The sequence below is a fragment of the Thunnus maccoyii genome, chromosome 9, assembly GCF_910596095.1.
Source record: "Thunnus maccoyii chromosome 9, fThuMac1.1, whole genome shotgun sequence".
Classification (NCBI taxonomy): domain Eukaryota; kingdom Metazoa; phylum Chordata; class Actinopteri; order Scombriformes; family Scombridae; genus Thunnus; species Thunnus maccoyii.
Window position 1 is genome coordinate 27,635,582 of NC_056541.1, and position 17,156 is coordinate 27,652,737.

The following is a 17,156-nucleotide window of genomic DNA, read 5'->3' on the forward strand; positions in this document are numbered from 1 at the left end:
GCTGTTGTAGTCTTTGATGAAAACGAAATTAGCTTTCCTTATCATAAAGTAAACCACGTTGGATGATTCACAAAAAACGCATATAAACAAAAGCATAATGTTGAACTAGAAATACGTGCATATAATACGTCAGTCAGTGATAAAAAATAGATCTTAATGTTTAGTTTGCTTCAGAAAAGTGGTGAATATCCCTAAGAATGGAGACCTATTAATGGCACAAATATGAACCCAGAATAAAATCTCCATCCTGTCATGTTTGAAGACATAACGCTGAATAATTACTCTCTAATATGGTTTTTCCACACACATGAAATCAATTAACTAAACATTCTTTCATAAGTACACCTACTCCTCCCTCATTTAAACATCCAGATTTTATGAATATATAAATATTTCTCATTTCAAATTAATACCAGAGATTTAAATGTGAACAAAGCAACTTAAGTTTCTGTGGTCAGACTGATGGAATATTAACATGATTTTATAACAAACATGAAACAACAAGGAGCTGTTAATGGGACATTTATTAAAAAAAAAAAAGTTGCCAGAATCAAGAAGACATGAAAGGAAAACTCAGATGTCCTTTACAGTTGAACTCAAAGATACTGTTAAACAGCGACAGTTATACACAACCATTTACACAACCTGTACAAATATTTTTTTCCCGCAAATTTGCAATTTAAATTCAAAATAACTTAAATAGGTTTCTATGTCAAAGTGCAAATCCTTATGCGTGGGATGTCTGTGAGTAAGACCATGGCGACAAAAGGGTGCTTTGATGAGTTCACTGGCTATCTGGTGTTAACTTGTAAAGCATCACAAGCACATTTCAACACTGAGTATTTACTGACTCAACTGTGTTGAAACAGTCATATATAATGCCTTTAAATGTAGAGACTCCACACCTGTAGGCTAACCTTGTGTAATTATGATGCCTTACAATTGCATTTAAGCTTCATTACTGAGTGTACATCATCTCTCATACAAACCAATATTGTAATGTCAATAAAATTGTCTCAACTTCTGTGATTTGACAGAGAGCCCTTCTCAACTGAGCATGTCCAGTCCTGGATAAAAGCACTAAAAACAGTGTTTGTAGTGTTCTCGGGGTGAAATTACGTTAAGTCAGCTTTACAGCATAGCAACAACATGCTGTTACCTGTTTGGTAGTGTTATATGTTAGCATTAAAATCACAGTTACCAGAGGCCATTCTATACAGGATGAACCCAGATACGGTGGGGCAGTAGTAGTAGTCCACAGGCTTCAGGCTTTGACAGTGAGACAGTGTTTGTGTGTGGGTGTGTAGAGGTGAGGGGTTGGTGATTCTCCACAGTCACATGTAATGAGGCAACAAAGAGTGGTGAACTGTTAATGCTGATACTTCATAGTCTCTACACGCATCCTCCTGATCTGTGAGGAGGGAGAGAAGGAGGGAGGAGGGGGGGGGGGATACTGAAAGAACTAACCCACGCACGCTATTGGGCTTTACATGCTTCTGTGGTAACATGCAGCCGATGCAAAAAACAGTGGAACAGTGGACGTGTCATCACCACGAGTAGGAGAGTATTATACAGCATATCTGCTCACGAAGCACTGGTCACCATGGATTCTACTGGAGAGGAGACTGGAAATGTGTTTCGTAAATAAAAGGTTTTTAGGCATTTGCAATACAAAGGAGAAAATAACGAGCATCAAGTCCGTGTGTGTGTGTCTGTGTGTGTGTGAGAGAGATGAAGTAACTATGACTTCTGCTCAGCTCCTGCAGCAGACTGGGCTGCAGTCTCCGGTTTAAGGATCTGGTAGGTGATGAGGTACTCTGGGTAGGCCTGAGGGAAACACACAATGAGAAATTAGCTGCCATGACACAACAAGTGTTTCGAGTATTTTATATTTCAGCCCTAAATAGGATTTGGGGGCTGAGACTTTTCAAATGCTTTTGTTTGTTTACCTGCTCTCCTCTGTAAATGACGTACTCAGCATAGGCCAGACCGTTAACGCTGGGCCGCCCGATCACTGAGTGGTGTCCCGGGGGGGCGTGAGCCATCTTCATGGCACTGAACTGCAGGAAAGACTTTCCCAGGGTCACTCGGCAGAACAGCATCTGCCTGAGAGTGCAAAAGAGAAGAAAAGGGTCAGCCCAATATTACATATAAAGTTGCTGATAAACAGCAAACAGGAGCAGAACAATTTTCCAACTAAAATATTGTGGCATTGTGACCTTTTACTGTTCAAAATTCAGTAAACCCTTCGTAGTCAAGATCAGTGTGAAGTGAGGATCACCTGTGGCACAGGTAGCAGGACCGGTCTTTGTGCGTTGGGCAGCCCGTGCCGCCACCGATGCCATAGACGTACTGATTGCTTTTGGAGGAGTTCTCAGCGAAGTAGATCCCTGCCCCAAACATCCCTCCTATGTAAGCGTGGCGCTCATCAAAGCCTTTGTGGATGATGGCGTTGATGAACGGGGAACCTGAAGGAAGACGTGATAACAAAGATTTCACTCTATGATTTCCAGCTGATTCATGACATAATAAATGTGCAAGAACCTGGATCTAAAATCAGGACGAGAAGATGCTGCTCGAGCTTTGTCTGCTTTGTGAAGTCGTTTTTAACCACCGTTAACACACTTTTAACCAGACAGGTGGAGACTAAACGCTGACATGAGCCGCTGACCTGTCTAACCTGGTAGCATTGCAGATGATCATCATCATCAACAACAGTTAAAGGCAACATACTGCTCAGATACTTTTATTCAATACAAAGTGCACATATTTTAAGTATAATGTGGATATGATCCATGACAGTCTCTCAAGTTAGCACATGCTAAGATAATGACCTTAGTTTAAATGGACATGATGCAAACAGATTGATGTGACAGTGTGTGCTTACCGTGGAACAGCATACGCTCGTTGTGGTGGTTGTGGTTCTCGTCTGCGATCTCCTTCTGTCTGTGAGTGTAACGTTCCCTCAGCTTCTTGTTTACCACTTTCTGGATCTGTGGGTCGCAATACATACACATTGAAAAGATGTCTGATGCCATGTCTGCCGTACATCAGGAATAATACGTCGCCTCGCGTACTGAAGGTAAGATTGCTGTTGGAGCTACTTTCTACACAACAGTGTTGTTTATAGTGAGTCAACAGTTGCTGTCGAGTATCAAATAGAGAGCCTCCTGGTTCAGACCTTGATGATGTTGTATCTGCTGAACACGCCACCTGCATTGCCCCCGTCTCTGTGCTCTCTGATGGTGCTCTGCATCTGAGGGACACAACACGAACATCTTTTATAATCCTGCAGCGATCAGGTAGGTGGCAGTGGCTGTATTTTGTTCCGTTTCAATACATATATTTAGTTCCGTTTCAATACAACACTCTGACCATTTGCAGCTTCTGTTGAAAATAATATCTTTTGCAAACCCATATCAGTTAAATCACACAATAAACAACTGTAAGACAGTGAGCTGGGCTCACCTCCTCCTCCACAGACTGATATTCCTTGTCATCTGGGGCGAGGTCTATCAGGATGGTGCCCTGGTTGGCACAATGGAATGTCAGGTATGGGTTGGCACCTGAAAAAAGAGTCAATAGAGTTACATTTTAAATGCCCCCTCAGTCAAATTTAAAAATGTGCACTACCATGATACCCCAAAATGCCTCCTCACCCTGCTGGCCGCCCAGCAGCCTCTCAATACCCTTGATGAGCTTGTGTCTGTGGCCATAAGCGTTAATCCCGATCTCCTTCAGCTCCTCGTGGCCCATGTCGGCCAGGACATCCAAGGTGATCTGGAAAAAGGGAATAACAGCAGGTTTAACAATTGATAACAAACAATAAAATCAACTCAATCTTCTGCTGTTGGTCAGTTTTTTGTTCCATCAGCTGCTTGAAACAAATAACCAGATATTAGAGAGTTGCGTAGGTTTATTCCATTTTCCACAAAAGTTTTGCAGTATGCTGAATTTTATAAATGTTCCTGGACTTACATGTCTCTAAACCCACTGCATTAAAATGTCATGGTGTGACAGACTGTCTTCTGGGAATGACTGAATGAAGGATGTCGAATATTTATATGAAATTAGTGGTTGTGTGATGCATGAGAATTTCAGCATTAAGATTAGTATTTTCAAGATAACATGTCTCAGATACTGACCTGTTCCCTCTCAAAAATGTCCCTCAGGTGCTCCAGGCCCAGACTCTTCAGGAATTGACTTATGTTCATGTCCAGCATTGCCACTATAAAAAAAAAAATTCACAGTAGAGTCAAATAAAAATTAAACAACACATTAAACATGTCAAAATCCCACAAATGTCAATATTTTTCTGTTTCGACCAGTTTTGAGAACTAACCAGCAATGAATGAAGAGACAGAATAGAAAAACTTACTTTCTCCTTCCTTGCGGTCAGTGCCTGTGGCTCCATCTGCTACTCCAGACGTCCCGGCAGCAGCAGAGGCGGCAAGCTCTGTGAGCGGCCCAGCCAAGTTGTCTATGCTGCTGGCGGCCGACAGGCAGGATGGCGTGGAGGCAGGGGAGATGACAGAGGCGCTGACAACTGTGGCCTGGGGCTTGAAGCAGCTGGGCAGAGCGTCTGGAGGCATGGCGTCCATGAGAAGGGCCCGGATGTCATCAGCCTAAAGGGACAGCAAAACACAACTGGTTGAAAGAAAAAGCTCCAGGAACTAGAATAATCTACAGTACATTCTCTTTTCTATTATTCCAGTTCCTAATAAACAAATTTCACAACAAGTCACAGTCCATTACCGTGGCCAGGTCCAGGGCAGTCTGGCCCTCTTGGTTCTTCATGGTGGGGTCGGCTCCGTGAGCCAGCAGCAGAGCACAGAGCTGTGTACGACCCTTCTGGGCTGCTTCATGGAGAGGTGTGAAAGCCCATTTGTCTGTAGCATTCACACATGTATTGTACTTGATCAGCAGGGCTGCAATGTCAACATGCTGTGAAGACAAAAAAAAAAGTAAGTCAGTGTCAAAGTCTGATGCTGTTTTGATGATTTTAATCTGAAGCTGATAAAATGTGGATCTTGGGACCTGAATGCCAAATGTGTGCACATATTTGTAAGTAATGTGTTTGTGATTTGGGTGTTGAGGCTGACCCCATAAGAAGCAGCATTATGGAGAGGGATGAGGCCTCCTTTGTCCTGGGCGTTGACGTCAGCCCCGTGCTCCAGCAGATACTCTGCCACTTCAAGGTTGTTGTAGCCAGCTGAGGAGAGGACACGGGAATCAGAGGGAGAAAATGTACTTTTTCTAACATTAGTACAAGGAAGAAAAAAAAAAAAAAAAAAACAGAAACATGCTGAAGCAGCAATTATTAATTACCTGCGAGGTGGAGTGGTGTAGAGTTGCGGCCCTGGGTATCTCTGCAGTTGATGTTCTCTGGGGAACAGAGTTTCTGGACCCTGGCCAGGCAGCCCTTCTTAGCAGCATCCAGCAGGGCAGCATCACCCCTCAGCAGGTCCTGGATGTCTGTGTCTCCGTCTTTCACCATGTCCAGCGGCATGTTGCCGTCACGGTTCTTCTTGGATGGGTCTGCTCCGTGCTGGACAGAGGAAAGTTTTTTTTTTTTCTTTTTATCCCACTATTGTAAGATTATTGTAAGATGAATGTAAGATTATTGTATGGTCGAAGTCAATGTCTAGACAGACAATACAGTGCCAGGTGACTATGACGGATTCTCACTTTGAGTAGCAGTTTGCAGATCTCATATTTGCCTTTGGCTGCAGCCTCATGAAGCGGGGTGAACTTCCACAGGTCGGCCACATTGACTGAAGCTCCATGTCTGACCAGCAGCTCAGCTACTTCATAGTGACCGTAAGAGCATGCGTTGTGGAGGGGAACCAGACCGCTGGTGGGGGGAAAAACAGAAGTGAAAATCTACTCACAAAAATGATGATGTGTTTTGAACTTACTGGAAAACTATGTATTTAAGACTGGTGTAAAATAAAGTGAACCATTTTTATCTTTTGTAATAAAGATTATAAAGATGCATGTGATGTGTGAGATGGTAGCTAAAGAACTCACCCCTTGTCCTTGGCATGGACATCAGCTCCATGGTGCAGCAGGTATTCCACTACAGCCACTCGGTTGTAACCGGCTGCAAAGTGGAGAGGAGTGGAGTGGCGGCCCTCCAAATCCCGACAGTTTACGTTCTGAGGGGTGCACAGTTGCTGTCGCACAGAGCCAACATGACAATTAACTATATGTGGTTTTCTGTGCTTCAAAAAACAATGAAAATGTCAGTAATTTGTAAACCACCACTGCTTTTTTTTTGAGCATGTGAAATTTCAGTGTTACAAAATAACATCACAAGTGTACAAGTTTGATTTCGTAACAATAAGGTCAAAAACAAAACTGTAGCCACCACTAGAATACAAAAAAACTACTGAAGGAACAGTGAACTTACTTGCACAGTGTCCAGATCTCCTGCTTTGGCTGCCTCAAGAAATCTGTAATCCACGTCAGAGTTACGTGTTGGAACATTTTCTGTGAAAAAATAAAATAGTTGAGTTCAATACATAGAAAAGTAATCACTGTCAGATCTGGTAGATTCCTCTGAAGACATGAGAAGTCTGACTTCCCAGGTATTCATTTGATTATTCTCTGGAATTCTCTTTGCATACTTTCAGAGAACATTTGCCATTACCTTGGGCAGAGCAATTCAGCACTGTTGGACTGCGTTTCCATTCTCACACTCAACAACAGAAATGCAGTAAGCGTGGTTACCATTGAGAATCTGTTGTACAGCTTCGTTGCCCATCTGGGCGGCGGTGAAACCCTGCAGGGACACGATGGAGGGGTCGGCCCCGTAGCTCAGCAGCAACTTGCAGGTCTGGATATGACCAGCCAGTGCAGCCCTGTGAAGAGCCGTCTGTCCAAGTGTGTCCACAGCGTTTACCTGGGGTCAGAGGAGGTGACGGGATTATTTACGTGACAAACTGACAGACGGGATGAAAAATGTTAAAAGAAATGAAGGAAACGGACCTTTGCTCCGTGTTTCTGCAGCACCTCTAGGATGTCGTTGTGAGCTCTCTCAGCAGCAACGTGCAAGGGAGTCATAAAGCTGAAAGACACAACAGGCAGGAACTTTTAATTGTTTACGATCCAAGCCAGTGCTGTAGCAGTGGATACCATTGTTGATTTTTACACAGTTTCTTGTCTACTCAACTCTTAATGTGCTTGAACATACAATGAACTTTCTTCTCTTGTTGCCATTTTTTTATTTAATAATTTTCCCAGTTTTCCTACAGTATGTGAAGGACATCATCATATCTTATTAAGCTCACAGCTCACACAGAGCTGATTGTATTGATTGTATTTAATATTTGTATGGTTGTTTCTTTTGAGATTTAATTGTTATAAAGCCTGACAGTAATTTTCTTAGTCCCTAAAAGTTTTAAAATCAATGTAAAATATAAAAACTAAATGGTGTGGACTTACTCTTTGTTCTTCTCATTGATGTTGGCACCTTTACGCAGCAGCAGCTCAGTCACTTGCTTCCTTTTAGGGTGGGGTGAAGCCACAGCGCAGTGCTGAAATACACAACAACATTGAATTAATGTCAAGTAGACTTGCCAACCCTGGACAAATGCTTAGAGCTAATACCTATTAGCTACAGTATTATCAATCCTAATAAAGCAGCAATGACAAGATCACCTTCAATTCAACAAATTTTCCTCAAGATTTAAAACCAGGACATTTTTTGGCAATAACTGAATTTTTTAACCAATGAGGAGTGAGTACTGTTAAAACAATGATTTTAATCAAATTTGAAAGCAATCTTGAGCCACTTGGTACTGACCAGAGCTGTCTCGTTGGTCTGAGGGTGTTTGAAGCCGATGATTTCCAAAGCCAGGGTCTTCTTCACTTTGGCCATGTCTGCCTCCCGGGCTGCCTGCAGCAGTGAGTGACCTTTGAACTCATCTACATGGAAGTGAAAGAGAATAAAGAAAATTATGTTTGTACCAAGGCCTCAGAATGCAGTTTGAGTGATATCAGGTTACTGATCTGAGTGTACTGTAGGGCTGTAGTCTCCTGGTCGATTAGTTGGTCAATATGCTCTCGTCCCACTAAATTCTCATTGGTCGAATAATCTCCGTGTTACTTTCATAAGGAGAGAAGTGCTACATCAGTAGCCTTCCAGGATTAATCCATTATTTCCTGCGGCGGGAGGGATAGACTAACAAATTACCTGTGAAAACAGGGGTGTATTCAAAACACCCCCGTTGTTTTCACAACTTTGAACTCGCCCAACCTAATGAGGACTGCTGGGTCTAACTGTACTCAATGTTTACTGAACGTACTGAATTAGTACTTAATGTTTCTCCTGTAATAATATCAATGAACCCCCACCAGGCCAAAACATATTTTTTTAATGCCAAAAATAACACTAAATATCGGTAGCGTAACTCCGTTTAGGAATAGGGCAGTTCTTAGTATGTTTGCGTAGCGAGTGGGAAAGAGCAGCAGGAAAGTGACGATGGATGCAAGCAGGACAGAGGAAAAGGTTAGCGGTAAGTTCTAAGTCTGGCAGTAAATGTACAGTACAGACTGTGTAACAGTGTAACAGTTCATAAATGCTAAAAAGTCAGGTCTGTTGTTTCCCCAAGTGCTGCAAAAGTGAAGGGGGTTAGCTCCAAAGTTAGCAATGATAGGTTAGCCTCACCTGAAGAGGCAAAACGGAGGAATGTGAGTTCACTGTGCACTCTGTCCTGTTACTTGAGATAAGAGTACTCACAGGTCAGCCGCTCTTTCAGCTCTGGAGTGGGGGCCATGTCCACGGCACTCTTGCTGTGGCAGTTCAGCAAGGTGGGGTCGGCCCCGTGGCTCAGCAACAAAGAGCAAACCTCCACACGGTTCTTGGACGCTGCCTCGTGTAGAGGAGTGAACTGCCACAAGTCCATGGCATTCACACAGGCTCCATGCTGCAGTGGTAACAGAGTGGTGAGAGATCAGCAAATTGGAGCACAGGATATGTACAAGGGAGGAAACTAACATTTGTCAAAAAAATACAGGATCAGGGAATTCCTCATTTTAAATCCTGTTTTTTTTTTAATACACGTCACAATTCAAACATGAACTAGTCACTTGCCAGCTGCATTTTACCAGCAATGTAAAATAACAGCACTACTAAATTACAGTTTGTTGTCCAAATCCACATTTGTTTTGTTTTGTTTGTTTTGTTGTTTGTTGTATTCAACATCCCTGAAAAGGCCACGTTCATCAAATGAGGAACTGAAACATTCACAGGTCTTACTTTAAGTAGAAGCTCGGTGACCTCAAAGTGACCATAAGAGCAAGCGTTGTGAAGGGGAACAAGGCCGCTGCGGAGACAAAACAGTGAGGTTAGTGTCATATATTATAACTGAATGACAAATTCACTTCCTCAAACGTCCATGATATCTCACCCCTTGTCCTTGGCGTGAACGTCCGCTCCGTGCTGAAGGAGGAGCTGAACGATGCGGACTCGGTTGTAGCCAGCAGCCAGGTGGAGGGGTGTCGACTGAAAGAGAGGACAGCTTGTTAACACACACACGCACACTCACACACGCACGCACGCACACACACGGCTGGTTTACTGTGTGCTGCCTTCGATGGCCACAGGAGCAAGCAGCTGATTAGGGCCAGAAGCAAAGTGCTATGGGCAGGCTATGCTTGGTGAGTTGCGGATGAATATGACGATGCAAGGTCAATGGCAGTTGTGGGCATGTCCAGCGACAAAGTTCATTTGCTGTCAGTAACGTGTCTGAGTGAGTGATGACAAGCAACGTTAACCTCATTACTCATTTTCATCGTTTTCCTTTTTTGGTAAGGAGGTCAGCAGAATAAAATATTCTTCTTATGTCTTACAAGTTAAAAGTAAGTCTTATGTAGCGAGCCGGCAAGAAAGAACCCTCTAGTGCAGCTGTTAGAGTATTAAAGTCAAAATAGATGGGTAGAAATTACAGTTGGGTCCCGATAGCTGCTTCCAACCATCAATAAAATGTCCTGATTTGTTGAATCTAAATGTATAGTAAATATGTTTGATTAAGAATTCAAATAAGTTAACAAGTGGATTAAAAATTGGATTTAATGCTATCGAATTCCAACCATAATGGGCTGCAAAGAAACTACAATAAGCAGGCTAAATGTTTGAGAAAGCATCTCTGCAAGCTTTTAGAAGATCAAATCAAATTGCTTTATTCTAGAAAAATAAATGGTAGTCTAAGCAAAGCTGCAAATCAAACTTCAGTTGTTCTCTATTTAAAAAGTATAGCTGAGGTCAAGCTTGCAATCAAAAAGGAGGGACAACGTTCATTTTCCAATTTCCATGCAGTGGTATTAATTAAAAACCCAGTGAGTCAACTGTTAGATCTCAAGCCACAGTGACAAAATCTGTCGCACAGAGTCGAATCACGGTGGCATCATTCAATGTGGGATGACACGAGCAATCAAAAGTCATTACCATGGAGGGTAGCATAACACTAGAATGATAGGCGAAATGTTTTTCATTCATTACTGCATACCAACTGATTCATCGAGGAGATGTGAAGTAGACAGACGTTTCACAGACACGTACTCGCTTGACAAAATGCAGAGGGAGGCAGGCCTTCAGGCATGCATGAGCGACCATCAGAAAATAAAATGAATGAAGTAAATAATAATAAAAAAAAAAGAAAAACAAATCAAGATGCTGCCGTAAGAGCGAGTGATTGAAAGTTGGAGAAGTTGTGGGTGAGTGTGCAGAGGAGAAGACAGACGCTGAAGAAAGCAGGCAGTGGACATTTTGAGCTCCTCTCCAAAAACCAAAAAAGATGAAGTTGTCACCATGACACCAACCCAACTCACTCACTCCATCACATGCCACACACATACACACACACACACACACACACACACACACAAACACACACACACACACACACACAGAGGAGCATCAGGGTAGGATACATGAGTGACCCGTACACCCAGGTCCATGATGTGCAATTAACAAGTAACAGCCAGCTTATTGGTCAAATAAAAACAATGGATTAAAAAGGAATAAAACAAAACAACAAAAAAAAAAGATCACAACAGTGCATCAATCAAGTGGCCGTTATCAAGGTCAACTTACCAGCATTTTTTGGGATGTTGACTGATCGACAAATGTTGCCAGAGTCACACGGAAAACAAAACGAAACAAAAATTACAAAATGACAGTATCTTTTCACAGCAATTCTATTCTCCCCTCTTAAGTCACTGAAACACAGGCCCTAGTTATGAATCACTGCTTGATTCGTCAAACATGGTTTGAAATTCAATGTGACACCAGGACAGAGAGAGTAAATAGCTTGAGGGAGGGTGAGTGAGAGTTCGCCTCCATGGTTTTCTCTGTGGCTTTGTGAAACGGCAGCGACTTTGTTAATGGTGCCCGCTGGTTAAATCCACACTGGCATACTGACTTTAGTTCATGCAAACTTTAAATAAACTACAACGGAGGCAGGGAGCTGCTGTTGAAGAAAATGTGGTTAGGAGTGCATTAAACAAGCCAGTGATAATACTGTATTTAGTTAGCGACAGTTGGACATTTATGGAATTGTAGAGTTGGCGATTATGCTCATGGATATGCAACAGTCTTTGTGGTTGTGTGTTATTTATAAAGAAATAAAATGGCATCCTGCCAGATAAGAAGGGAAAAGCTTTGATTATTTCTAAGACATGTGTTGAATGATGGACAATACATAAATAAATAACTGAAAAAAATCCCACATATAAAAACAGTGGGAGTAAATACACTGGAATGAAATGCAAAAACACTACAATTGAAATTAACAAGGCTAAACGCTGATGTTAGAAGATAAAGTGCGTCTTTGTACCATCATCATTCACTGTCCACAAAGAGGATAGAAAAACAAACAAACAAACAAACAAAAAAAAAACATACATAACAAGTGCCAAACATACAGTATGCTAGATAATCTACATAACACGGATGCAAGGTTCAGACAAGGCAGCGCTAAACTGTGCAGAATACGATGCAAAGTCTTGCTTTCTGTTCTGAGGGGATGCATGTGTACCTAAATAGGTAGCAATTTCTCGCTGGCTTTGCTCCAGCCTGAAAAAAAAAAACTCACCAAAAACTCTACACTGTAAATAAAGGAAAAGTTTGATTACTTGAGTTCCAAAAAATGACTACAGGAGTCGACTAGCCAAACCTACACACAGCAGACGATTAGTGAAGCTGCTAAAGTGAAGATTCAGATGTTATGACAGAAGCAAATGGATTTAGAGAAGGTCTGATGAGAGGCACACATGCATAATTAGAAAGCAAAACATCTACTGAAATAAAACTAATCCTGCTACATATACATTCTGAGTCAGGAGCCTTATTGCTATTCTTGTCATGAACTTTTAATATAATACAGCATGAAAAAAACAACTGCAACCCTGCACAACATGTTGCATCAAAGGTGTAAAGACAAGTGTCGGGTGTTGTATGGTGTGGTATTGGTGTGTGATTTACCTTCCGGCCATCACTGGCATGGCAGTTGACATTTAACGGAGTCAGCAGTGCCATCAGCTTTTCTTCATTTCCACTCCTGCAATGACAAGGTTGGAAATACCGGCGTCGTTAAGTATTCCTCATCAAAGCCGCTGCTACACTGGATTTTAATGAAGAAATTAAATCCCATGATCTGAATGCTGTTCCAGAGGCACTATTTGGGCTTCGAAGATGATGCAATGATCAGCAATGATGGCCACATTTAGGTGTAGTACATCATGTGATACAGGTTCAAGTTACAACTCAGTGGTGGGTTTATTTCTATTGCATTTAGTATGTTTGAACCGTTACACACCTGTATAAAGCCATACTACCAGGACATCCTTCACTGTGGTTGTAAGTCTACCAGTCTGCTTCTCAGCGTACCTAACCGCTTCCTGTTATCGCTACAAAACACTGCTAAGCGTGTCTTCTCCCAAGGTAAAGACAAATGTACACCTGATGAGCAGAGATCTATACCAATGTGAAATATGAGTAATAATGACCAATATGATGGACACTCACCTTGCTGCTTCCAGAAGTTCATCCTTTTTGTATTCACCTGGATGAAAAGAAATATTTAGATCAGGGCAAGGCATGCTAAACTCTTCTCTAACTTTCAGCATGCAGCTTAAATTTTAGTGTATTCATTTAAGGAAAGGTTATTGAAAAAGCAAGTGGATGTGTATAGTGGTTTGAGGACTCAGACAGCTTGGTTTTTACATCTTGGTTTAGGTGGAAAGGTTGGAGAAAAAAAGAAAGGAGAAGAAAGGCTGTTGACAAAGCACCTGTGTCCTGCTGCTACTCAGTAACATACCCAAGCTGCACCAAGCTCCACCAAACCCCCCCCCCCCTCAAAAGAATAAAAATGATCAGGATGTTGGGTAACGTGGCAGCCATGTGTAGCCTGCAGTGTAACCGCAGGTTCAGCTCCAATTTGGAGACATTTTTGTATGTGACAGGTTTACGCAAATGCTTTAAGACACAGGACTCAAATGGCAGAGTATTTCTATGATAATGGTGCTCAAATATGTAATCATATCACCTCCTCTGAAATATATTCACATAACAGCAGATAAAAACATGCACTGATTTACATGTTATATTGCATATCAGAAATGTACTTAAAAGCTGTGACATCATTTTAATGGGAACATAACTGTTGTGATATTAATTTTTCTACTAAAAGTATTAATGAAGTCATGAACTTACTACATGATTACATTTGTAGAGCAAAGTGACATTAAATGACGAAATTGTATCACTATTCTGATGGTTACCAGCCCTGTGATACACTGCATGCAGGACAAAAGTATGTGTACAATCTGTTGTGTAGGCACTGTGGATTAGACCTTTACATTTATAATTTTGGTTACTTCTAATGTTTAATATCTACAGAATGAAGCTAAATTTCACTCTATACTCATATGTTACTCTCCACAGGACTGCAGGTTAAATGTCTAAAATGTAGATGTGGAGGATAAGCAGCTGAGAGGGACTGACCAGTGAGAACAGCCTTAGCTGAGGGATCAGCTAGATCCAGAGCAGATTTGCCATCAGTGTTGCGGATGTTCGGATCAGCACCGTGTTGGAGTAACACTGAGGGAGAGAAGTGCAGATGAAAGACAACCTTAGTATTTCCTCCGTTAAATTATTCACACAGAACATTTTCCCTGTCGTGCCAGCCAGTCTCGACTTTTTTTTTTCTTGACAGTTTTACAGTGGCTCAGTTATTAACACAGGAGGTTTGTAGCAACACAAACCTGACAACTGGTGGAAAAATAAACCTTTTTGGCTGTTTCCTACTGTTAAACCCCCCCCCCTCCCTCTCGCTACTTAGGTCTCAAAGTCATTATTGTGGATACATTGTCAAGCCCATTTCAATAATTACACCAATTACTGACAAGCCTAGTGCAGTACCGATAAAGAGCCATTATACATCCTCAGAGCTGCCTGTGCTTGAGAAAGTCTGAGAGTGAGTCTTACCAATGCACACATCTATCTTTCCCTTGATGGCAGCTTCATGCAGTGGAGTGTAGTTCCAGTTGTCTCTGGCATTGGGGTCAGCACCCTGACACAAGAGGAGGCTGACAACTTCTGCATGGCCAAAAGAGCAGGCATTGTGCAGGGGAATGAGTCCTCCATCATCCCTGGCATGCACATTGGCCCCTGTCTGCAAGAGATGCTCCACCACATCTTTTCTGCCAAAACCTGCAACAACAAAAAAATAGATTAAAATGCACTGCACTGCCTACACCATCTAAAACTAAATCACCATAGTAATAACTGTGGAATTTAGATGAATATGTATGTAGATTATGAGATAAAACCCAATTAACTAGTTAGCGTGAATCAACGTCAGTGCATTTAACGATACTTTGTTGAGGAAAACTTATGCTAATGCTAGTTGAACACGTCAAATGTAAACATGTGTTATGTTGCAGTTCTTGCTATTATTATACAAGAAACAACAGCGCTTTCCTACAGATTGCTATCCTAAGGCTAACTACATTGCAGGTTAAGTTCTCTGGCTTCATGTTATTAGCGGTTAATCCAAGTAAGAGAGTTGTTGACGGTAAATCTGTTTGGTCATCATATTGGCTTTGGGGAGAACGTCAAATTAGCTGATTAGCACGGCTCGGCTAAGTATAAATGCACACAGTTACTGTTATCAAAAGGGGAAACGACTAAAAAAGAGCTTAGCCGTAGCTGTTAAACATGTCGACATAACATTAACAGTTAGCTAGCTAGTCGTCATAATATGTTACAAAACAGAAGTGCTGCTGTGTCGTTATCACATTAGCTTAGCTTGTCGTTACCCGCAGCGAAATGAAGGGGAGTTGATTTTCGGCCAGCCATGTCCTTCGCGTTAACGTTCACCGAGTCGACAAGTCTCTTTACTCTGGATACGTCTCCGTTACGGCAGGCCTCGAATAACTCCCTGAAAGCCCCACCGACGCCGCTGCTGCCGTCGGTGGGACTCGTAGCTCCAGAACCGGGGCTTGAGACGCTGCTGCTGCTGCCGCCGCCAGAGGTTGTCGTGGTGGAGCTCGCGCTGCTCGCTAGGACCGGGGCTTGTAGGTCCGGGGAGGCCGGAGTCATGTCGATGCCTCCGCTGCATTCCCTCTCACTCTCCGGTGGTCCGATGACCGAGTTCAGCAAAGCCATCGGCGGAGCGGCCGCAGGGGCTCCCGAAAGAGAGCTGTTTCTCGGCGGAGACTGTAAGGTGCTTTGCTGTTGTTGTTGTTGATGCTGCTGCGAGGAGCGACGAGACACCGCCATTATCGCAGCAGCTCACAGGCAACAATAAAAGCTGTTCCTCCTTTCCGGTGAAAGTGGTGGCGTTTCCTGTCAGCTGTTTACTCTCAGTGGAGGCTGGCTGGCTGTGGAAAATCTCTCCACTTTACTCAGTGTATTAAGGCTCACAAAGAAATACATAGATCACATAATAAAAAAAATCACATCATAACATAATCACGTGTATTACCTAAACAATAGCCTGTGCTTTGTTGACAGGTATATTCACTTCTTGGATATGTTTTCAACAGAAGGAAATTGCACATGTCCAAGTTTCATTCAGCCTTTCAGCCTGCTGTCGTCTTTCTCATCCTGCACAGAGATCTCAGCAGTCAAGACCCAGAGCAGCTAAACTTTTTTTCCTTCACCTTTTAGACAAAACTAATATTGGCTAGCCAGATGGTGGCAGTATTACCACATTTGCATTATTTTGGCCAAAATATGACAAAAAGGCAATAAAAACACACGACCAGAGTGTTTTCTGCGACTGAGTGATGACAAAGAGATTAAAACACATCATGATGCAAGGATAGAGATCTTGTGGCAAGTTATAATTTACTGATATTAGTGATTATTAATTATTTAGTTTCTAGTCATAAAGGCTGTGATCACAGTGTAATGAGCAGTTAATGTCTGTTTTGTCACAATACCCACATTACCAATGATTTTATTATTTTGTGCATATGCCCTGTATGCATATACGGCACCAATAATACATATAAAACAAGTGTCATTGATGACGTTACATAACAGACTCAGTGCTGTCAACTGAGAACTGGTGACATCAACAGTGACGTCACAGATGACGTGTCGGCCATGTGGCTAAAATAAATAAATTGAAACAGTAATCACCCCAAACTTCATTTCATTGATAAATAGAATATTTGTGACAACAGCAGGTGGAGTTAAGAGAACCTTGATCGATGTCAAGCTCAGCAGCTCCTCTCATAAGCAGCAGGCAGTTTAACGCGCCAAGAGTTCAGGAGAAAACTGCTCCTCAAAAGACAAACAATATACACTGTCTATATGATCAACAGTATGCTCACATATCATACATTGTGTATTTTTGCTCTGGGTCTGTTCCTCCTCGTTCGGACTGAGTCTTTCTAAAGATGTTTTTACAATTAAGGGACATTTTTATGAAATAGTACACAATGATATTTTAAACAATATTGTGCTTACGACTTTGTGGCAACCACTTGGGGAAGGCCTTTTCCTGTTTCAGCACGACAAGATATTCTTGCACAAAAATGAAATGTTTTTCCCAGTTGAGTGTGGAAAAATGTGACTGGCCTGTACAAAGCTAAGACCTCAACCCCATCAAACCCCTTTGGGATGAACTTGTCTTATCTTA

General features: G+C 42.1%; 1 protein-coding gene across 2 annotated transcripts; it reads right to left on the reverse strand.

The window, feature by feature from the left end:
- Window positions 1-509: 509 nt before the first annotated feature.
- Window positions 510-15,824, reverse strand: LOC121904015 (poly [ADP-ribose] polymerase tankyrase-1). Of its 2 annotated transcripts, XM_042421495.1 has the most exons (28): window positions 15,325-15,824; window positions 14,492-14,716; window positions 14,009-14,104; window positions 13,031-13,067; window positions 12,488-12,563; window positions 11,099-11,119; window positions 9,414-9,508; window positions 9,263-9,329; window positions 8,744-8,930; window positions 7,808-7,929; window positions 7,447-7,538; window positions 6,991-7,069; window positions 6,733-6,904; window positions 6,413-6,492; window positions 6,031-6,176; window positions 5,689-5,854; window positions 5,329-5,548; window positions 5,103-5,212; window positions 4,756-4,944; window positions 4,379-4,625; window positions 4,146-4,228; window positions 3,660-3,780; window positions 3,469-3,566; window positions 3,182-3,256; window positions 2,888-2,993; window positions 2,282-2,468; window positions 1,950-2,106; window positions 510-1,827 (listed from the first exon to the last, which is right to left on the reverse strand). In XM_042421495.1, exons 1-28 carry the CDS (start codon window positions 15,785-15,787, stop codon window positions 1,741-1,743), a joined length of 3,804 nt encoding a protein of 1,267 aa, XP_042277429.1. In that variant the 5' UTR covers window positions 15,788-15,824; the 3' UTR covers window positions 510-1,740. The 2 variants fall into 2 exon arrangements, with proteins under 2 accessions (XP_042277429.1, XP_042277430.1); XM_042421496.1 differs by lacking the exon at window positions 11,099-11,119.
- Window positions 15,825-17,156: the final 1,332 nt, after the last annotated feature.

Coding starts and splice junctions, on each gene's coding strand:
- LOC121904015 (XM_042421495.1), bottom strand. CDS start 15,787: ATGGCGGTGTCTCGTCGCTCCTCGCAGCAGCATCAACAACAACAACAG. Junction 14,105..14,491: donor AAAGATAGATGTGTGCATTG/GTAAGACTCACT, acceptor TCTCTCCCTCAG/TGTTACTCCAACACGGTGCT. Junction 4,945..5,102: donor ATAATGCTGCTTCTTATGGG/GTCAGCCTCAAC, acceptor TTGTCTTCACAG/CATGTTGACATTGCAGCCCT.